The sequence below is a fragment of the Rhopalosiphum maidis genome, chromosome 1, assembly GCF_003676215.2.
Source record: "Rhopalosiphum maidis isolate BTI-1 chromosome 1, ASM367621v3, whole genome shotgun sequence".
In the NCBI taxonomy this organism is placed as follows: domain Eukaryota; kingdom Metazoa; phylum Arthropoda; class Insecta; order Hemiptera; family Aphididae; genus Rhopalosiphum; species Rhopalosiphum maidis.
The window spans coordinates 44,458,840-44,482,994 of NC_040877.1; the positions used below are offsets into that span (position 1 = coordinate 44,458,840).

The 24,155-nt window shown below is 27.4% G+C and overlaps 2 protein-coding genes across 4 annotated transcripts; both read left to right on the plus strand.

Moving 5' to 3' along the window:
• Positions 1-1,936: 1,936 nt before the first annotated feature.
• Positions 1,937-6,478, plus strand: LOC113561154. The gene is made up of 4 exons (XM_026967417.1): positions 1,937-2,035; positions 2,908-3,030; positions 5,128-5,247; positions 6,341-6,478. The coding sequence occupies exons 1-4, from the start codon at positions 1,994-1,996 to the stop codon at positions 6,476-6,478; spliced, it is 423 nt and encodes a 140-aa protein (XP_026823218.1). The 5' UTR covers positions 1,937-1,993.
• Positions 6,479-11,378: 4,900 nt separating this feature from the next.
• Positions 11,379-23,479, plus strand: LOC113561347 (chromatin modification-related protein YNG2-like). 3 transcript variants are annotated; one of them, XM_026967696.1, is made up of 10 exons: positions 11,379-11,516; positions 11,616-11,738; positions 17,715-17,904; positions 17,982-18,153; positions 18,229-18,405; positions 19,589-19,708; positions 20,516-20,639; positions 22,764-22,850; positions 22,925-23,172; positions 23,337-23,479. In XM_026967696.1, the coding sequence occupies exons 5-10, from the start codon at positions 18,358-18,360 to the stop codon at positions 23,436-23,438; spliced, it is 729 nt and encodes a 242-aa protein (XP_026823497.1). In that variant the 5' UTR covers positions 11,379-11,516; positions 11,616-11,738; positions 17,715-17,904; positions 17,982-18,153; positions 18,229-18,357; the 3' UTR covers positions 23,439-23,479. The 3 variants fall into 3 exon arrangements, with proteins under 3 accessions (XP_026823497.1, XP_026823496.1, XP_026823498.1); XM_026967695.1 differs by having other exon boundaries at positions 11,413-11,738; XM_026967697.1 differs by lacking the exons at positions 11,379-11,516; positions 11,616-11,738 and adding an exon at positions 13,962-14,008.
• Positions 23,480-24,155: the final 676 nt, after the last annotated feature.

Genomic DNA, 24,155 nt, shown 5'->3' on the forward strand with positions numbered 1-24,155 from the left:
ATATGCCGTTTCTAATTTAGTTACTACATAATTCTAATGATTTTTAATAGAGAAACAGAAAAATAAATAAGATGTAAACATTTTTTACATTATAAAATTTGGAACATATATTTATTTTTGTTTCCAAATCAATTAAATTAAAACTGATTAGACTTTGAATTTTGATAGGTAGATACTTAAGAAATCTTTGACTAAAATATAAATATACGTATTATTATTTTATTGTAGAATATAATATGTTCTACATTTCCATTTATTTCCTATCTGATCTTTATTATATTATGGGTATTTTTTACCATCCACAAATTAACATTTTTTTTTTTGCACAAGATTTACTGGCCACTTTATTTTATTGTTTTACTCCACTTAAATCCAAATAGGTTTTCTACAGTTACTTCAGCAAAAGTAGGTATCAAAACTAAAATATGATTCAAGTTTAATAATCATTTTCATTAAAATTTATTGTATAACTGTTTTAAATTATATTGTATTAGGATTATTATCTAATCCAAAACAATGCTGGATATGACATTAAGCAGTTCGATAAGGTGTAGAAAAAATTAATAACTTAGAACTTAGAAGTGAATTTTATGTTGGGTTGCTACAAAATATTAAATTAGACATAGTACGAGAATATTTAATAGTAATGAAAAAGCTTAAGATAAATTTTTTTATGTGAAACATCTTTTGGCGGTTCTGGGTGGTAAAACCATCTGTATCCGTGGTAAGACAATGATAGAGGTAGCTATATCCACCCATTATACAATTTATACATCCGTATCCCACGGCATGTTTTTTTTATTTTTGTTTGAATTAAGTATATGAGTATCAGGCGCGTATACAGGGGGGTTTGGGGGCTTCACCCTCCACCCGAAATAATTTCGAGTAACGAGGAAAAAATTGTTTTATTATGTTGTGACACAATTTTTATTGCTAAATTTTGTAACCCCCCCCCCCACCACAAAAAAAAAATTTATGTACGCGCTTGATAAGTATACTAGTATATAGTACCTTGCAACATCTGTACTTAGTATATAAAACACATTGTAGCTACTATAGATTTAATATAATGATGCTTTTAAACGAAATCTTTTCTTTCAATTTTTGTAATTATTATTAATTATAAAATATTGTCAGTTTATAATTGTTTGTTAATGTTGTCCTGTGGGCCTGTGGTATAAAATGCCTGATGACTACCGCTCTGATTAAAACAATTTGTGGACAGCCATCATTAGATACTATACTATTCTCCGTTTTAGAGACAAATCAATTCGACGACGATCAAAAATCGTTCATTCTCACGTACCAACCTATTCCCAACCCGAGCGCCTTTCATTACAAATGCACATTATATACCTACAACTCGTCGTATGCTATCGGAGCGGTACAAACATACATTGGAAGACTATACAAACATCAACCGTTTATAACATAGTGGGGGATGAACCCAAGGTTAAGAGGGGACAGACCGGTCACTAGTAGAGTCTAATCCTCGTAATTTACTCGTTTTTATGCACTAAGCCATTTTGAGTTTGGTGCTCTCTCTAAGTTATTTAGCGCTGCTATCATTATCGTCTAAAAAAATTAAAAAATATGGCAAAAGTATTAGTAAGTATTTACGAAATTGCGTTGCGCGTTCAAAAAAATATATATATTTGAGTCGGCATGTCGTAATGACGTCAAGTGCTATCAGTCGCGTCTACTATAGCTGCGCTCGTTTCTCACTGCCATCGCCACCTTAAAATTACTATTTCACGACTTCGACTCCTAACCAGTTTAACTGCACAAACATCGTTTTTTTTATCATGTCACATATAATTAATGTGCTTATAATTAAATAATTGTATATTCCTTAAAAAAAAAAGAATAACTTTTAAACCCCTATTAATACTAATAAATATACTTTGTATTTTAGAAAACTAAAGAGACAATTATAATAAAAATTGTTTCCACGACAATTAACAAAAGTATTCTGTTTAAAATTACAAAAAGGATGCCGTTTAGTAAGCTAATGGCTGCTTACAGCCGTCAAACTGTAAGTAATAAACTATTTAAAAGCAGCTTATTGCAATTGTAACTATATTAATTCTAGTGGCTGTATTTCATAAAAAATAGCCAAAAAAATTAATTTAAAAAGTATTTACTGATGAGATTTATTTTAATCAAAAATTCACCAAGGTATCAATTACATTGTACAAATTTACTATCTTTTTCCCTTAATTACATTCAGAAATTTTTATAGAAACAAAATAATAAGTAAGTTTTGAGCAATGTAATTAAGGCTTAACATTGTATCAGTAAATAATAGATGTAAAATGTAGCAGTAAACATAAGTTTGGTATATTTATTTCAATTAAACATTTAATACTTCCATATAATTTGAATTTAATACAAAAAATCAATATTAACAGATGGGTTATGTTATACAAGTGTGCAAGTGTATCATTGTAACAACTAAGAATTGCATGGCTGGTTTACGTTTAGCAGTTCACGTTTAGTGTTAGTTGTTTTAATGTAAGCATTGATCATTATATTATTAAAGATAACAAACATTGTCTACGTTTTGTTGAAGTGTTTTATTTTATATAATTTTAAAAATTTATATTTGAAGCCAATTATGATCATTTTAAAATGTATTGTAATTTTTACACTCTTATGACTAATTATAATATTAAAATATTGAAATTAAGTTTAATGTCATTACTCAATTCACTAACATTGTAACTGAATAAGTTTTGTCTGAACTGCTAATTGTAAACTCGAATATTTAATTGTAAATATTGATATATATATATTATACATTATAACTATGTATATATATTTATTAATTTATATGTTTAGCTGTTATTAACTTAACTTAAGTGCTGGTTTAATGTTTATAATTTATTCAAAATTGTAATTGTTTAGGGTCATGAATTAAATACTCTAAGATTTGTGTATGATGGTACATCTATTTCCAAAAGGCATACTTCAGAAAGTCTTGGAATTGAAAATGGAGAAACCATTTTTTGTTTTAAATTGAGACATAAGGTAATCAAGGAATAAATATTGTTTTGAACTTGATGTATTAATAAATAAAAATTGAATTTACAATGTATTAGTTTTTTAGATAAAAAAAACCATATTATACGTATCTTATAGCTACCTGAATAAAAAAGAAAAAGAAAAGAAAGATGGATCTTAAGACCTAATTACAATAAACATAATATTTGCTTATTTGCTTATTTGCTTATTTGCAGTAATATAGAGTAACAAAAAAAAAAAAAATGTGTAAAGATAGTCTTATTTACAAACTAGCATGTATACTGCATATTATTCAAGGCGATAATTGAAACATTTAAATTATAGAAAATACCCATAGGATTTTACTAGTAAAACCCCTTGCATGGCCTTATTATTTTTAAATTTCATAACTATCATTGATTATTATTAAGTTATTAGTTTATTACTATCTCAAATTACTAAATAATCTCAATACTATATGAGTAAAAAAGAAAAGCTCAATTGTAAACACCAGTTAGGTATATTTAAATCATTATATTAAAATTGATATCATATAATTTAATATTTTAATTATAAAATTAAAATATCAAAGCCAAGTATGATAATATGTAATAATATGTAAATTTACTAATATTAAAACAAAATCAGTTCTACATAAACTGCTAAATATACATCTGTCATATTACACACTTGTACGAAATAGACGAACAATAGGATTGCGGTTTTTTTTAAATTGTTTAATGCAATGTATACTGTCTTGATAATGAAACATGAAATTTAAAAGCTATACTAATTTAATCTTCCTAATTTTAATATTTTTAATTTATTCTACATTGTAATATTTTTGTATATTTTTCTTGAAAAAATTTTATACAAATTTAATGAATTAACAATTAATCAAACCCATAGGTACTCTTTATTCACCAGGGTTATAAGATAACGAAGTGCTCATATTTTTTAATAAAAGTATGATGGTTGATTTTATTTTAACTACTGCTTCTTTTTTTTTTTCTATAAACAATTTAATAAATCATTAATTTGTCATTTAATGTGTATAAAATGCTATTATGACTATTGTGGTTAATAAAATAATTTATTTAATCCAATTTTTAAAATGTGTTTTACAAATTGTATACTTTTTGTCATATTAAACAAAGACATCCTTCACATCACACAAAACTACAAAAAAGATCAAAATTTGTACAAAGTAATATAAAGATGAAAACATGAGTTTTGAATATATATATATATATTTTTGATGTTAACTAAATCATTTTAGGTATATTGTTTATTTATTAATGTACAATAAATGTACAACTATTAATAAATAGGAAACCTTAAATGTATTTAATATGTATAAAAATAATTAACTAAAATAATTAGTCTTTCTTAGCTAGTTATATAACCAATACAATAATATAATAGGTAATAACAACTTTTCAATATTGCTTCTATGTATAAATCACATGTTAAATAACAAAATAATTGTTGGTAATTTGACAATTGTAGAATGGGGAAACAACATTAGTAAGGCAAAATATGCACAGATATTACAAACAAAACAGTATGAATTCACATACGGTGGTTTACTGATTTGTATCTTACAAGAATACAAGACCAAAAAATATAGATTAAGCAATGATGGCCCTCTAACAAGTCTAGGGTTGGAGATTACTAATATATATATATATTGAATCATAATGAACCAGAACGGTGTTTAAATGACATCACAATGGAACATTACCACTGAAAACTAAATAATTTTGTGCCACTGAATGCATGAGTCGACAAATAATAACTTTGATGCTTGTTAGCTAGTTCCACACTCTCGCGAGGCCCATCGTGATTTGAACGAGATTCACGAAAATCTAGTTTCATTAGTTACTTAATCAGTTCGAAGGGTCAAAAGAAAATGGTATAGAGACGTTTTAACTTAAGAAACCTATAACTTAAATTCCAAATTAATTACCACTAGTGAATGGCTCCTTACTCGCGCAACTCTAATGTTTTTTAATTCCAACTAACATATACTTATTGTGCTTAATTATATAATTGTATATTTCTTAAAAAAAAAAATAGCTTTTAAACCTTTATTAATACTAATAAATATATTTTGTATTTTAGAATACCCAAGAGAAAATTATAATAAACATTTTTTCAAGGATGATTAACAAAAGTATTCAATTTAAAATAGCAAAAAGGACGTCGTTTAATAAGCTAATGGCTACTTACAGCCGTCGAACTGTAAGTAATAAATTATTTAAAAGCAGCTTATTGCAATTGTAACTATATCAATGCCAGTGGCTGTATTTCATAGAAAATAGCCAAAAAACAATAATTTAAAAAGTATTTACTGATGAGATTTATTTTAATCAAAAATTTACTAAGGCATCAATTAAATTGTACAAATTTACTATATTTTTTCTAACCGCCAGTGAACAAAGGCATGATCATGTGGAAAATAGTCTTATTACATTTAATGTATAAATTCATTTAGTCATGACTACTGCGACTTGCACACTATAAATTTTGTTAGCCATGTTGATTACACTAAAATAATCATTCACCAGAGAGTAGAATTGCCAACAAGTAGTGAATAAAAGTATGTTGGTCTTCTTGAACATTATTCCTGTCCAAGCAAACGAATTACATTAAGGAATTTTATAGAAAAAAAATATTAAGTAAGTTTTGAGCAATGTAATCAAGGCTTAACATTTTATCAGTAAATAATAAATGATGTAATATGTAGCAGTAAACATAAGTTTGGTATATTTATTTCAATTAAACATTTAATACTTTCATATAATTTGAATTTAATACAAAAAATCAATATTAACAGATGGGTTAGGTTATACAAGTGTGCAAGTGTATCATTGTAACAACTAAGAATTGCATGGCTGGTTTACATTTAGCAGTTCACGTTTAGTATTAGTTGTTTTAATGTAAGCATTGATCATTATATTATTAAAGATAACAAACATTGTCTACGTTTTGTTGAAGTGTTTTATTTTGTATAATTTTAAAAATTTATAATTGAAGCCAATTATGATCATTTTAAAATGTATTGTAATTTTTACACTCTTATGACTAATTATAATATTAAAATATTGAAATTAAGTTTAATGTCATTACTCAATTCACTAACATTGTAACTGAATAAGTTTTGTCTGAACTGCTAATTGTAAACTCGAATATTTAATTGTAAATATTGATATATATATATATTATACATTATAACTATATATATATATTTATTAATTTATATGTTTAGCTGTTATTAACTTAACTTAAGTGCTGGTTTAATGTTTATAATTTATTCAAAATTGTAATTGTTTAGGGTCATGAATTAAATACTCTAAGATTTGTGTATGATGGTACATCTATTTCCAAAAGGCATACTTCAGAAAGTCTTGGAATTGAAAATGGAGAAACCATTTTTTGTTTTAAATTGAGACATAAGGTAATCAAGAAATAAATATTGTTTTGAACTTGATGTATTAATAAATAAAAATTGAATTTACAATGTATTAGTTTTTTAGATAAAAAGAACCATATTATGTCTTATAATCTTATGTAGCTATCTGAATAAAAAAAAAAGAAAGATAGATTTTAAGACCTAACTACAATAAACATAATATTTGCTAATACACTTGCAGTAATATAGAGCAACAAAAAAAATGTGTAGAAATAATCTTACTTACCAATTAGCATGTTGTATATTACTTATTATTAAAGGCGATAATTGAAACATTTAAATTATAGAAAATACCTATAGGATTTTACTAGTAAAATGCACCTAAAGGCTACAATCATAGACCGGCCCCGTGAATTAAAATCTGAACCACTGACTTAGATATAATATAGAGTAAGATATGAACCGTGATAGAAGGCGATATAAAAATAATTGTGCATATAATAAAAGATCTACGTATTATGAGTGTACGGTTATTGTAACAGGCGATAACAGACACAATTTCTGTATGCGCATGAAATTGTGTCTGTGCATCGGTCAATCGGTCGCTTAATTGCAGCCTCTATCACGGCTCACGACGCGTATTGTTTGCAAGGCCGGTCTATGAATATAAGGTACATGCCTATATCTGTATATTTTTTTTATGTATTTTACTACCTCTTTGTATTATGCATGAACTAAGAAAAATATGATCTTTTTAGTTCATGGTATTATGATAGCGTACTTGTGTGATTAAGTGATTTAGTCTGATTCCAATAACATATTAGCATTGCAGGTTTACGATAGTGGTGTAAATATAGGTTCATGCCGTTCATGGTATAAATAAATATAAGCAATATCTTTAAGTTAATCTACATAATATTTCATAATATCTTTATGTAGGTATATAATACACAATAATATACATACAAGTTTTAATTCCCCAGAAATAAGATTTTTGGTGCAAAAATATAAAATAATTAAAATTGTTATTTTTTATCAAAAATTGAACTTACGCCTACATTGTGCATAATGCACACTTTTTTTGGTCTAAGGTTTGAGAATAAGCTACTTATGAGGTAAGTTATATAGCAATTTTAAGCCTATTAAAAAGAATTGAATATTACATAATAGATTTTTACTACAAAATTTGTAATTTTGTAAATTATTTTGTAAATAACGTGTGATTTTGATACATTTTGTGAACATTTTAATTTCATGCTTCTAAAAAAAAAATTGCTATAATGTATCTTTAATATTTTTAAATAATTAAGAACAACCTATAAGCAACTTTGTGTCAATTTTCAAGCTATTTAAAAGAGCGAAAATGTATTTATCAATATATAATAGAAAAAAAATAAATGTCATATAACTGAAAATAGCATTTCAAAAAGTCAAAATATTTTAAAAATTATACCATACTAGAGCTATTTACTTAACTCGTATGTATGACAAATTTTAAATTTATAAGTTGTGTATATTATAAACATGTTTATATATGTGCTTATTAAAATTAAAAACATTAATAGTTTTTTAAGTTTAATAAGATACCTAACTATAAACTGCCATAAATAATTTGGACAAAAACCATGCACCTGCAGTACATATTTTATATTACTGTATCTTATAAGTTAACCGTTATTTAGAGTGTCCACTATAAAGAGATATTAATGTATTTTTCTCATAACACACAATTATTTTAAACATTTTTTAAATTCAAGTCCCCGGTTTTTTAGTTTAAAATTGCATTTATTTTCCAGGTGACGGAGATAATAGTGTCACTAAAACATTGTTAGAAGTACTATACCTTATGGCACTAATGTTTTAATTGAATAAATAGAGTGTCGTAATCATCTATTACCTAATTACAGTAAAAATATAGCAACTATTGCAAAAAAACTTGTTATCCTATATTTAAATTATAAATTAATAATTAATTTTACAATGCCGTTTCGCGAACTGGAATAATAAAAGCTATTCGTTACCAAAAAAAATGAAAATAAACATTTATGTCAACAAATATCAGGTAGCTACATCATTATAACTTATTAGTTATTACTACTTAATACTTTATCTTATTATCTGTAATATATAGCTGTACCCATGCACTTCGTTGCCCATACAAAATGGCAAAATGCATCAGTGTTAAGTTTGGTTGCCTAATGCAAACAATTAGCGTGAGGGATAAAAACTATATTAATTAAATAATTATTTATTATTTTGTACATAGGTATACAATTTACACATTTTCTTAATTAATAGATGACTCAATTGCTTATTAACTTGGACAAATAATGCTATTGCAATAGAAACCTTCTCCGTGATATATACTCTTTCGTTAAAAAATAAAATCAAGAAGATCTGATAAGTAGTTCCTGCAGAGTTTACCCTGTACAAAGATTTTCATTTCAAATTTATATATTTAGAACTGTTAGAAGATATACAAAATGACATAATTTACAATTATACAGAATAAAAGCGTTTTATACGTTTGACAGCTTTATAATGACTGACCAAAAGAAATAACCATTTTTTGATAATACGTTTCATCAGAGTCCAGAGGCGGATTTATCTTTTTACGGCTATAAGCACCAACAATATGCTGTTCGTATAATAGGTGTCAGGTGAACAAGTTACAATATCCCCTTTAAAATACCTACTATTAAATATATACTAATACAATAGTAGTGGACATCCATTTGAATTTTTAGACTACTTTTTTATTTTCATTATTTTATTTAGCCTACTTTGAAAAAATGTCAATGGATGTCTACTGAATTTTAATAAAAACCTACAATGATAATTTTTATTAATTTTAAACCATCAATAATAAAACAAAGCTATAACCATTGTTAGAAATACTAAGTAAAACACTACGATCTACAAAATGTTTTATAATAGGTACTTACAAATTAAAAGGCATACAAAATAGATATTTAACTTTAACATCATAACTAATCTATACTACATCTAAACATTCTAAACTTAACTTCACTATTTTAATTTTAAAAGTTAACGTGTGACGTCTTGCTTTTTGATTTGCAAATGATTTTATGATATTTTCATATGATAATGAAACAAGAAGACTTGACTCAGTTGTTAGAATGAAATTGCCCATTGCCATGCTGTTTAATCTTTTTTGTTTTATTTGTGAACGCAATTACGTTTTTATTCGTTGAAAATGAACGTTCTGTTGAACAGTTTGCTGTAAGTGTACACATAAAAATACAAATTACAATACTTATGATACCAAAAAATAAAATAAAAAATACAAAAATATAAAATATTAAAAAATACGCACATTATTAATAATTTTTTGTAACTATAAAGTAATTAATTTTCCAATTTATTTTTTATACGTCTGATGTATTTTGATAAAACACTATGAAATTTGCTGCCCCCTCCCCATATTTTGCTGCCCTATGCGGCATGTCCACAGTACCTAATGAGAAATTTACCTTTGCGTTTCAAACAAGTACTAATAACCAAGGGCGTAGCCGGGTTGGAGGTTTCAGGTTTTAGACCTGCCCCCGAAAATTTTTTTGAAATAAGATTGAATAGGTTTAAATGCCTATTAAATTTAAAACTTGTATAATATAACATATTTATACTCTAAACCCCCCCTCTCCCCTAAATTTTTTTCTGGCTACGGTCTTATTAATAATTATAGTAACTAGTATCACTAGTTGAAGCATTGGAAAAACATCTAAATAAGACTGTTATACTATTTCGTATACATTTTCCATCGTATTAAAATAACTAAAAAATTTCTTAAACAAGATATTTCAAAAGAAAAATTATCAAACAATTGGTAAATATAGTGGATGCTCGATCAATGAGCTAATAAGAATTTTTGATCACATAGAATATATATTATTATAGCACCATAAAATTAATGTTGTAAGTAGTGCAATCCTTTTAATTTTCTAGGCTAAACTATACAGTGTTTTATATTCATGTTAATAAAAATAAGAATAATAAATATCATAACGTTAAAATAGTACAAGTCATATATTAATTTAAATAATTATTATGATGATTTCACGTTCTTAATTATTGTAATACACAAATAGACTCTCTAATACTTATTAATCATTAAAATGTTGTTACAATGATATAAAAAATTCTACATCAGCCTTTTTAATCATAATTGATACTATATTTGTAAATTATCAACCAGACATTTATTTTTAAAATTGTTTTAGTTGAGTTAATATTTTGCATTTTTAATACTTACAATGTGTATACTGTGTCTAGTTTAAATTCTGGGTATTGCCATAATGGCAATAAGTTCTATAATTATGGCAATACCCAGAATTTAAACTAGACACAGTATACACATTGTAAGTATTAAAAATGCAAAATATTAACTCAACTAAAACAATTTTAAAAATAGATGTCTGGTTGATAATTTACAAATATAGTATCAATTATGATTAAAAAGGCTGATGTAGAATTTAACCATTATTATTGAAGTGATATTCGAGAAAAGATAGATACTGTATCGACAGTAATATTAGAAAGGGCGGTTATAGTGTATAGTTTATTCCTGTTTGGATGAATTTTATTTTAATTACGTTGGTGCTAACGGTGTGTTGAATCGCCGGTTCCTCGTTCAGTGTTGTGTAGGTCATGACGGCCGCTACATTCGTAGTATTGCCGATCGGCTGAGAGCAGTGATAATACATTATAACTTATTGTTGTGAACAACAAGCCCAACTGCGAATCGCACTGTCGTATCAATGTTTGTGTTTTGTATGTGTTATCATTTCTCGGTCGCGGGGCTGATATACGCATCGTTATCTTAACGTCGTCGTTGCTCGTAAATAATTATTGTCATGTCATGTTTTTAGTATTAAGTGTTACTAGTGTTACAAAGTTTCGTATTTTTCATCCAGTTTTAATTGTTTTATTATAACTAAAAGTCCTTTAATGTTATGCAGTACCAGGTTTTTTATTATTCAGATTTTTTGGATAACGTGAATTTTATTTCTTTTAGTTATTGAAGTATCGTTCAATAACTATGCGTTTATTTCTTGTTAAAATTGTATTTTTATCATAGGTTGGTCAGTATCATACTTGTATAAACCCATCTCAACACCAGTGTTGTGAGCCAAGAGTGCCTTTCGTTTAAGTTATATGTTTGACATTTTGCGCTTAGGTGGTTGGCTCGGTAGTCACGCGATTAAGGGATCTTTTTAGATATTATTGTACAAATGTATGCACCCTAAAGCAGTTGTGTAGGTGTGAAACTACTACAACTAATATACAGCAACTTCAAAAGGTAAGTTGAAAAACGGCTGACAAGATGTGTTATTTTAATTATATGTGTATATATTTTCTTAACTATTATGTATTTATGTAGTTATTTTATTGCATCACTAAGGTGGATTATTATATTTAATTTATTACCAACTAGCAGTGGCATAATGTTGATAAAAATACTTGGGGAACTTAAGTAAAGCTTTATGCATATTGCATAATACAAGTAAGTTAAAAATACTGTTTATTAGCAAAAACGTTTCTTTTTTGTTACTTATAAAGTACCTATTATTACAAAATAAATATTATTTCTCTTGTAACATTTGTCAGAATTTAGTATAATATATTTTTCAACACCAGTTATTGTACTTAAAATAGAGTTATTTAAATATTGTGGCTGTTTGAGATGACCAATTGAACAATGGTTAGGTTTTGCAATTTTGTTATTATAATAATTTAAAATGGACTAGAATTTATACTCAAATGTTTAGCTATAATATTATACATAAAAATGCATTTTCAATCGATGGCTTTTATGAATTTAATATAATTTTACAAATGTAGTTCATATATTTATTTTTTCCAATTTTTCTATTGTGTGAACTAATTTTAATGATTGAACTATTTAATGTAGTGATTAGGTATACTTGAACAGAACTACTAATAATAGAATTGTCTTATTTATACAATTATGAAGACAATTAATAAGTTTTACATAATTAATAAATGCAAATTCAATTGATTTTATTAATATGAACATAGTTACATACAAATTTAATTATATTTTTATATTCATCCAATGAACTGGAGTTTAAATCTTGTAAAACACCGTTTGTATCTGACAAAATAGAACCAAAATATATACTAAATATTGTTATTGTAACATCAAATAAATTAATTTAGTGGCAAATAAATAATTACCTATATAATACAATAAATTATTATATATTGGTGTGAAAAGTGGCTTAGAAAGTTCTAAAAATTCTCTTTTGAAATGGTGATTATATTTTGGTATTATTATTTTTTTTTTCGGAGTGACTTTTTTTAAAAGCAATGAAATATAGAAGTATTGTTAATTATATATTTATATAAGTAAAGTATACTTATTAGAAAAATATAGTTAGTTTTCATTTTCAAAAGGCCCTGGAACTAATTTTACTTAATTAACATAATTTTTCATACTAAGAGCTGTATATTTTGATATTATATGGGATTCTTCTGATATAAAGAAATATACTTCTTTTTAAAATCTTATTAAAACCCAAGAAATTACAATAATGATAACACTAAATAAAAAATTCAAAAAACTAAAATCCATTTTTGTTTTTTTTTTAAGTATCTATTATATTGATAATTCCTTATGCTCTTCTGTAAAATTGAGTCAGCTTCTGATAATCAAGAAACCCACCTGAAAACCTCTTGATGTTTTTGCCATGTGTTACGATTCTATAGAGTTAAGATAAAAATAGAAATATGAACATCTATGTCTCACCAGTAATAAATCTATTATTAATCCCAAATATCTTACTAGTAGTTAATAATTGACATAGTATATAGGAAGAACGATTTGTTTATTTTTTTTGGTCCTAATTTCGAATTTCATTCTTATATAAAAGATGCTGTCGCGCGTTTATGATCTAAGATTATAGTATCGAAAAATCCATTGTATGTAATGTTAATTTAGATTCCTACAATCATAAAATATATTATTTAAAGATTCCCATGATTTGTATTGTTAAATATTTTAAATTAAATTGTTAAATTTATGATTCGGCATAATTTTTTTTTAGCATATAAGTATTAAAAACATTATGATAGATTTAAAATTCTTTATAAAATGTTGTTTTCAATGATTGGTATACCGTTTTATGCCATACATACATATTTCATATGCCTACTTAATCATCTAGAGATATTTTAATTTTATTATATTTTATATTTAATTTATAATAGTAACACATCATTGAAAAGTATACATATAATACTTTAATAATTTTAATGATATTATAATTTAAAATGTAATAAATATTATTCAGGAAATTAAGAAGTTCGTGTCAAAAAGACCCGTTTCTCTGAAAAACATGATCAGGAACATATGCGATATTCTTATGAGCAGGACAATGGACGTTATTGTACTCTTTTTCAATATTCCTGTATGTATTCAATATTATCATTATTTGTATTAGTATTATTATTACAATTATTTGCACATGGATAATCTATTATCTTTGTTATAGTATTCGTCATCATCTGTATTTGTCATAGATTGGTATTGGTGTCCATTATTATTGCGTAAGTCCGCCAACACTCGCCGTGGTGTGTGAGAGACTGTCAATTGTAATAGATTATTATCCATCAACGCCGTCATAGTTAAACTATAATTTTCAAGTATTTTTCCATTTATATATAAGCTTTGGTGATGCCTACAATAGAGCCTCCCCCTTCACGCCTACAGAAACTAATCACTAGCCTTATCTGTTCAAAATATATGTTAATTGTCTCATTTCTTGTTAACCTTCGGATATATTAGGTTGCATATAATGCGAGAAATAAGTGCGTTGAGAAGATTACGTTTATCGGTTGCCTTGAAAAAAGCAATTTTATGGTTTCCCTGTTTTGTGAGATATATGGGAGTTAATGTATAACTTTGTTACCAAGTTTTTTTTTAATGTTTCGTTCCATGGTTTTGAGGTGAATTGTGTACCGTCATTTAATTGGATCACCTTTGGTGGTTCTATTGGTGGTATGAATTCTTTTTTTAAGCTAGTTGCCTTTTATAATGCATACAACTTATTATATTTTAAAAAGGTTTAAATATAATGGCCAAAATGTAGTGTGTCAGTTTGTGCCTCCCTTTCCGATTGTTAATGGTCGCATCAAATCAATTGAAGCATTTTCTAAGATTCTTTTCGATTTATGTATTTTGATTGACCCGCTTGGGCCGTAATTAATAGCTTTGTTTTTCTGACTTGTCACACTTTTTTATTACATCCATTATTATTTTAGCCATATTACGAAATATGTATACCTATTATAACAGGGGAAATGCGTTATACCTTCCTGAGTGTCCGCATTTGGTGTGCGTTCTCTACACTAGTCCTCTCGCTATTTAATCTGGTATTGTTATTTGCCACTATCCTTTAATTTTTATCTTTTTTAAATATTTTATCATTTTTTATCTCCGGACATGGTAGTTTTATAATTTTAATTTTGCTATTCGTTTTTTATTATTTTGTAAAAATTTTAAATTTCTTATGTCATTCCGAAACTGTTTGTTATACTTTTGATTTAAACTTTGTTTAGATATAATTTATTTTCTTATCTATTGACCGTTATCCTAGATAAATTGTTAGTGTGTCAGCTACGAAAATTGGTTTATCTGGGATATATATTATTTTCAAGTCATCCTCTTCTTGTAAACTGTAAAGCCAGTGTTCATCTCGTCAATTATTCACTGTTCAATCTACATTGTTTCAAAAATATTAGTGATAGAATTAGAATAGTGATATAATTTATGTTTATGGTTCCTTCGTCATTCTATCTGATTTCCTGTAGCGCTACTATCCTGAATTTGTATTTCGCAAATTTCCTTACTACATTTAGAGCTGTTATTAGTTGGAACATTATCCGCACATTTCGTGTTCTAAAACATAAATCTGGTTTCTTGTGTCCGTTCGTTTTTCCATTAATTCTATATGTCCGAGGCTTATTGCTGTTTGGTTCGTGAACAATGATTTTTGCAAGGTAGGTTCGTTGGCCCTTCAGTTAACCCCAAGACGGGGAGTCTAGACCGATCCTTCCTAGTCAAATTGGAGGTTATTGCTACACACTTTTAGTGAGTAGGGCGACGGATACGCTTCATTCGCTATACCATCTTCCTACTGGATACGTCCACCCAAGATTTTCAACTAGAGCACAGGGCCCTGGGTTTGCCAAGTTTGTAGTGACAATTACTTAGCTTTCTTCTGAGGGAATCGTGATAATGGCTTCTAAATCTAATTATTTTATCGAAGGAACATAAAAACTACTATGAATTATGTTTATTGGTAGTGACTGATTTTCATAGTAATTGCATGATAATACAAATTCAGTGTAGTCAGGGACGGACTTGCCATTTTTCCAATCCAAGGAATTAAATCACTACTATATTTTATTATATAAAATGTAAATATCGTGATCCGCTAGAAGCGTTCTGAAGCGTAGTTCAATATTTGACATTAAGTATGCGCTTTGTACGACCAATCGAAAACCTATGTTTCGCGCGCTTCGTCTGTCGCGTAAATCGGCTTTTTTTCAAAATCTCCGTCTCCGAGCCCCGCCGATTTCGTCTTTACCGGCGTTTTTAGTCGGCTCCGTTGTCGCGGTGGCTTCGTGGGTGCACGACGTGTGCGGTCTGCGGTTGACGCGTGTGTAAAACCAACGTTCGACGGAGAGTCGTTTTGGGAACTCGCGCGATGCGTTTTGCCGTTGGATTTATTTAAATCGTTTTCTAGTTTTACCCGATCAAAGAAAACAAATCTACGTGTATCCGTACGGTAAACTGTTATTGCGACGCGTGTACGTTTATGTATGGTAATGAACGATATACCTAAAATGATGTCTTAAATGTTATCGTGTGTGCGTACGCGTTGTTCGTGAAATTTTTATTATAAATAATTATTGTTGTAGACGAAATTTGTTAAAACACGTGAAAAGAGATTATTTGTGTTTTGTTATTTGCGAATTATACGATTCGTCTGTGTAAAACGACGTTTAACGCGGAATTCTTAGCGGCTCCAAAACGGCCTAATTGCTCGAGATTCGGCTGTAGTTCGCAACTAAAACCATAGCCGATAAGTGTTAGGCATAGTTCCCCATAGTTAGGCAGGCAGGTTCGAACCCCGCTTCGGCAGATATAGTGGTGGCGCAATTGATTACACGGCCGCCCAGATTTTCGTATTTTTTTTTCGATTTTTTCACGATATAGTTTTATTTCAAAATAATTTAAAACCATTATTGTATATGATCCAATAAATACGCGTTTAAATTTACTTTCGTCTATAAAGTTTTTATTTCTGTAAATTAATAAATTAAGTTACTAATTATTTTTAATAATACTAGAGTGTCACGATTTTTGGTAATATTGTATATTTAATACATATGCAATTTCACCTATATGCCCACATTGTCCGCGATCTGACGCAACCGGATTGCCTACCCGGTAGGTTTAGTTGCGTATTAAAATTTACACTATTGTTACTGATAAGTGATAATGTATAAAACATTCTAAAACACAATTCGACTTAAAATATTTTGCGAACAAATCAGCGTCCGTGTAACGACGTCAGGAATCGATTTACATTGATTAGTGGTTGATGACAGACATCTAGACACTTTTATCCAACTTTTCCTCATTCAAAACAAGACCTAAGTATCGAGCTACCTAATTAGTAGTAACAACAACTTTGTCAACATCGTTATCAGTGTTATCACCTATTTAATCACCAAACTAAATTTGTGATTATTAGAATTTCTCCCAAGTCGTGTTTTTTTTCTAGGGTATTCACTTTCACCGAATTTCAAACGAAGCGAGTTTCACGGGCCGCTAGTTATGTAAATAAAAGTAGAAATACACAGAACAATTGCGGCTCCTTTGAAAGATATTGCGCCTTAGGCATGTGCCTATGTTACCTATGTGTAAATCCTCCCCTGGGTATAGTTGGAAGGTTATAACTTTTAATGTTTGAGGTAAACACTGCAACTCTAAGAGCATTTCGTATTCGTAGAAATAAATAATAGTTATATGGATAGACTATGGCTATATTAATACTGTACGAACTTGTGTTATTTTTGTGGGAGAGAAAATATCTTTAAGAATGTTCTTTCTCTGACATGGGGTACTATTATGTTCAAACTTCAAATAAAATCGTAGTGTAATTAGAATAATAAAGGTGCTTGCTCAAAAAATATTTACACCATATACCCTCAAAATTGATAGTAATACATGAACTCATGATAGGCTCCAACATCCTCTCTCAATATCCATCTCGTTATTTTCAACGTTGCTACTAATGGTTCGGTCGTGCTGCATGAAGGTCAAATGATTGCTGATGTCGTATTTACCTACAACGATCACTTCCACGTTCTAGCTCTATGGATGAAGGAGACGACAGTAAGGTTACAGTGTAATATGGAGAATATATGTATAGGTACGTTTATTGACTTAACAAAATAACAAGGATGACGCGAGGATATAACAATTTTATAAATACAACAACAATTGCAGATGGGGTGCGATGACGGGACTACGAGGTTTTAGTCGGTGTGATAAATATGACAAAATGGCGGTCGATCGCAAGTCGCTCGTGCGGATAGTCGGATTTGTCTTGGTAAAAGAGAATTGGGCGGAAGACCAGCCGCCGCCCACTACGGTGAGCGGTTGTGCCACCTAAAACATGGTAACCAACCGTCTTACATGTCTACCTACCCCGGATGAATAAATGTGATGTTAACATTCCTCCGTTTATCAATAGTCCGCCGTCGCCATAGCCGCCGCCGGTGACTCCACCACCACTCCACCGCTCATGCGTATCACGAGTTGCTGGCATACCTATTTAATTTATCATAAACGACACTGTTCATTATTGTTGACGGTGTAGTTGATGTACAGAACACGAAATTACGAATCAGAAATGGCCGTAAACAAAGGAGTAAGTATTTACAAATTAGCGTAACGCACGCAAAATAAAATCACAAGTCGGCGTTCTGTAATAGCGTTGGTTCATGAAAAATTCCACGGTCAATCGCGTCTGTTGCCCCCCCTCCCGTTTCGACGTTTTTTTGTGCGCACTGTACGTGTTGACACCTGCTGCTCAATTCAACGTCGTGCCCGCGCGTATTTTTTCTTAATATCTGTCTAATATTTAAAGAGGACGCCATACCCGCGTGTGTTATCTCTGTCTTACTAACATGTATCATAACAAATTTGCGTTCAGCAAAACACATTTTGTGATGTTAGTTTTTATATTAGAGTAAAATTACTTATACTCTGTCGTGCCCTGTCGTTCCGTAAGAATGCATACAGCAATATAACCAACTAGTTCCGATAGCGAACGACTGGTTTTGGATTGAGATTGATTAGTATGGCCACCGTATGCATTCTCTAGTGGTACCTACGTAGTATAGTATCAAATTTAAAGGTAAGAATATTATCTAGAAAATGAATTTTTATAAAATGCTTTTATTGATATTATCATTTTAAAGTAAGTAATAAATACGACTTTCAAATAATAATATAAATAAAGGCATATGTTCATTTTTCTAGATAATATTCTTACCTTTAACTTTGATAATAAAGTAAATAACTCTAATATTAAAGATAACATAAAAAATGTGTTCTACTGAACACAAATTTGTTAACGTTTTATTTCATTCCCACACACGCTCATTTGCTAAATACACGTCTCATTAAACAATCAAGTTTTCTTAAAATTCAACAGTATTGCATAGTGTGTATTTGTCAACCATGGCATTTTATCATATTGAAGGTCGTTTGTTGTTCTAGAAGTGGTGGTATCATTAATAAATGTATCATTCATAAGTTTAATTATTTACCTAGAACCTGACCTGTTGACATTTATTATTGTTAATATTGATTATATTTAGGGCAACAGGTCGACTGACTTCTGACTTTCATCAGATTTTATAAGTTCATAATCCTGTGGTTATTAAAAATTAATTTTGGATTGTGTGTAAAAAGTGTTTTGATACGATAACAATAGCTTGTTATTGAATTATTAATTTATTTAATTTTATAAGATTTGAAAATTAATTACAAATAATCATTTTGTTATTTTTTTAACAACAATCATTAAAAAACATCTTATATTTTAGATTGCCCCTGAACCTACCATTAATCTTAAAGTTCATGGACAAAATAATTATTTTGTCCAATTCAGGATGAAGATACATACTCCTATGAAAAAGCTCATGAAAGCTTATTGTGAAGGAGCTGTAAGTATACACTATTAAGAAGTAATTTTTTGCAATTGTAACCAAAAGTAACAGTAACAAAACACCACACTTGTATTTTTATTGTTTAGAATGATATAACATTTTAACAACTAACAAATTATTGACAAAGTCACATTTAGCAATTGGCATTAAGTTTTTTTTTTTTACTTAAATCAGCATATTTCTACTACTTGATATGATAGCTTCTACTGAAATTTATAATTGTCCATATGTCTGTTAATTGCACTGACACCAATAATCAATAACTGTTGCCAAAATATTGTTAACCAATGATAGAATACATAGCTTTTGGAGTATCAGACGGTACTGTCTAAATTCACAAGAGTGGCTTAATTTTTAGTTGAATAGGGTCTAGTTTGAAAATTAGTGTTGAGTGATATATTATTGAAGGTAACAATATTATCTTTCTGAAGTTTGAATGAAATTCTTTTTTATATAATTTAAAATTGATGCAATTTTAATCATTTTTAAATTTATTATTATATTGTGCACACTTGTAACTTGCTTTAAAAATAATATATCAAAGTTAGGTTAAATGATGAGTCAATTAACTTGTATTAAAACAAAATAATGTTTATGTGAATTGCTCAATGTACATTTTTCATAAGACATATTTATGGAATGAAGACAATAAACATTTGTATGGTATACAAAAAATCTATATAATTTAAATTATATTTAAATGTTATTATAGATATTTTATTCATCGATTCAGCTAGTATTAACTAATTCTATGTGTTAGGTTAACATTTATAATTAAATTTGTTAAAAATTGTAATATTTTAGGCTTTAGATATTGCAACATTAAGATTCCAATTTGACGGACAATCATTTTCTGGCGAAGATACTCCATTTTCTTTAGAACTTGAGGACGGTGATATTATTGAAGTCTTCCAACACCGGGCTGGTGGTAGTTTTTATTTTAACTATTATTAACCACTTATTATTTTACATAATATAAAAATGTTAAAAAATAATACAAATTTATAATTAACTAGAACAATATTAAGAATTAACTACATTAAACAGATAAATTTAATGAGTTTAAAATGTTTACTGTAAAACTTTATTAGTAAACAAATTTATTTGTATTCTTAATGTTATTTTCATATTTCTCTAGCTTAATAATAAAATATTGGTATAATTAACAAAATTTTTTAATTTGTTTTATTATTTTAAATAATTCACTAAAATATGTAAATGCTAATATAATTATTGTGATTATTAAAATAATATTTTTAATCCGATTTTAAAAGGTGTTCCACATATTGTACAAATTTGGCTATATTGAGCTTGGACATCTTTCACATGTTGGAAATCAAAATCTCCCTTATAGTGTTCAATACATAAATATTTACATATTTTTAATCCTTGAAATATAATTATTCTTACATTTAAATTTTAAATATTAATTTCAAAAAAATTTAAATATTTTAACACTAAGGCTTTGAAAAACTCAAGGTATAAACATATTTGTTCTATTATCAAGATGATATTATACCTAAGTGTGTTTTTCTGTTTTATGAGGGTAAATTTACCTATTATCAAATTGTATGATAAATAATTTTTAAGTTTTTGTGAAATTTAAAATTCTTATAACATGTTTTGAAATTATAATATTAAAAAATGCTTCTATGGTAAACTGGATAATATTCTCACATTTAAATTACATAATAGGATGATTCATTTAAATATTAAATATGACAGTAAAATCTTCATATTAAAATTAAATTTTATATAGGTATAATATCATTTTAATAATGTTATTTTAAGTATTTAATACTAATATAGGAAAAAAATTCATGCCGCCACAGACCAGAATTAACAGAGAGTTATTTATAATAATAAAACAATCCAATTAATAAAAAATGTTAAATTTTAATGTGAATAGCTTTAAACAGATTTAAATATAAAATTTAAAATAAATCACTTTTGTTTCTCAGTTAAGAGGACGTCTCGCCCACATGTGTTGCCTCCGTCTTACACACATACAACATGGTAAATTTTCATTCACCAGTTTCAATAGTGTGCTAAAAATTAAAATGTCGTAAAAAACCAACGAGAGGAAACAGATAATGTTCTTGCTAAAAGTTTGATAATAGGTGAATTCACTCTAATATTAAAATTAAAAACACACTATTGAAACTGGTAAACGAAAATGTACTATGTCGTACGTATGTAAGACGGAGACAGCACATGCGGGTGAGACATCCTCTTAAAAGTTTTAATTATGACTTTAAGTATAAAAATTAAATTGAATAGGTAACATTAATTGTATTATACTTATTATTTACTGAAAAATCAGTATTATTCAAACTATATTAAAATATATGATTAAAATTAATTATATTATGTAAATTAAATTATTTTTGATGGGCTTTAGTAATGCCTTACGATAAAAACATAAATTATGAAATACGACAAAAGTTGATTCACAATTTAAAATTAATTTGGTTTGAGTAATTAAATTACAGAAATAAATACAAAACAATAAATTTAATTTATGCAATATTATATAATGCTCTTTTTAATAAAGTTTAAATTATTAATTATAATGTATAACAAAAATTAACAGAGTTACAATTTCCATACTATAATTAAATATATAATATATGTTAAATTATTTAATCTTTAGCTTAAAACAGATTTAAATATAAAATGATAGACTTCTTTATGTAGTGGATTCTAGACTTTAGAAATTGCATATTTGTTTAGCATAACCTTACAAAAAAGCCAACAAGATAGGTACAAGTTTGTTTCATGTAAGAAATACTAATTGACTTTCATAATTAACTTTCGTTTAATAAAATAATCATACAAAATACAACATTAACAAGATAAAAAGAGTTAGTCTTATACGTGCACATTCTCACAACATAAAATATAAAAACATTAACTCAAAAAATTATAAAAACATAAAATAATAAATACTCTTGTAATCTTGATAATAATAATAATACTATCACTGTTCTATAATACATATTGTATTATGGTGTTAATGTGTTTGGTCATCTATTATGTGTATTTACTTTAGTCGATGGAATTTGGAACAAGCCGAGCACATCAAGGGAAGAAAAAACAACTCCTTACAAAATATCTGAAAAGAAAATAATTCAAAAAGGTTTATAGACAAAACATAATTTTAGTCTTGTTGAGGTAAATCTAAATTGTATAATAATTATCAACATTTTTCAGAAGTTGCAAAAATGAATATTACAACAACTAGCAAAACACCTTTAGTCGGTGTTATTCATCCAACAAATGCTACCAATAGTGTAGCCAATGATAAAGTAGAGACTGGTCCCCTGAATGGTGCATTAGACAATGCTGGGGTTGCACATTCGCCTGAAGAATTAGACATGCCTGTCGATTCAAATGAACAAACATACTGTTTATGCAAACAAGTTTCTTATGGTAAAATGATAGCCTGCGATAACTCATGTGTAAGCATTTTAATTTTAATTTATTAATTATTAATACATTTATTACTTTTATTTACATAGTTATTTATATAATATTGTGATTTGTGACGATATCATTCTATTTGTATTAAAAACATTGTTTGGTACATTGTTTAATTTTTAATTATGTCTTATTTTTATTTTAGTGTCCAATTGAATGGTTCCATTTTGGATGTGTTAAAGTAACTACCGAGCCCAAAGGAAAATGGTTCTGTCCGAAATGTAAAACAAACAAAATGAAAAAATAACTCATTTTAAAAATGGATAAGTTTTTAATTTTATACATACATATAAAAATAATATACCGTTTATAGTACTGTAATATTATTATTGTCATCAAATAACATACATATTTGAGAATACAATTTAAATGTTAATATTTATTTATTCAAAATTTAAAATGAAATCCATATTTCTATTAATTAAATTAATAATTATATTATCCATATTATGTTAGGAAAATTAATTATATAAATAAAAAGAAATTTATATTACAACATTTAAACAGCACTACCAACAAATCTTAATCGTATTACATACTACAAAAATATTGCTGATTGAATTTTAAGAATTCAAGAAAAAAATGTTTTAAATACGAGTACCTAATGATGTGTATTAAAAATTATGTATAAATTATTTGTATGAAGTATTTAATAATTATTTTTGTTAAATATAAAAATAACTAATGGACATTTTAAATATTATAATAAGTGTAATAATTACAATTTTAGTTTTTAAATGTTTTTCATTTGTTACATATTTATAAAATTTAAAAGTATTTTAGATTATTTATTTTGTTAAATTTTCGGGGCGTTAATGGGGTCCATTTTAACTATTTACCCCAGGGTCTGTTGGTCTATAAATCCGGGCCTGAGCTTTAGAAACATAGAATGATAATACATTTTAAAACCATTTTACAATTTTAAATTAGAAATTAAAAAACATTTTCATTGCAGGGGGTGGGA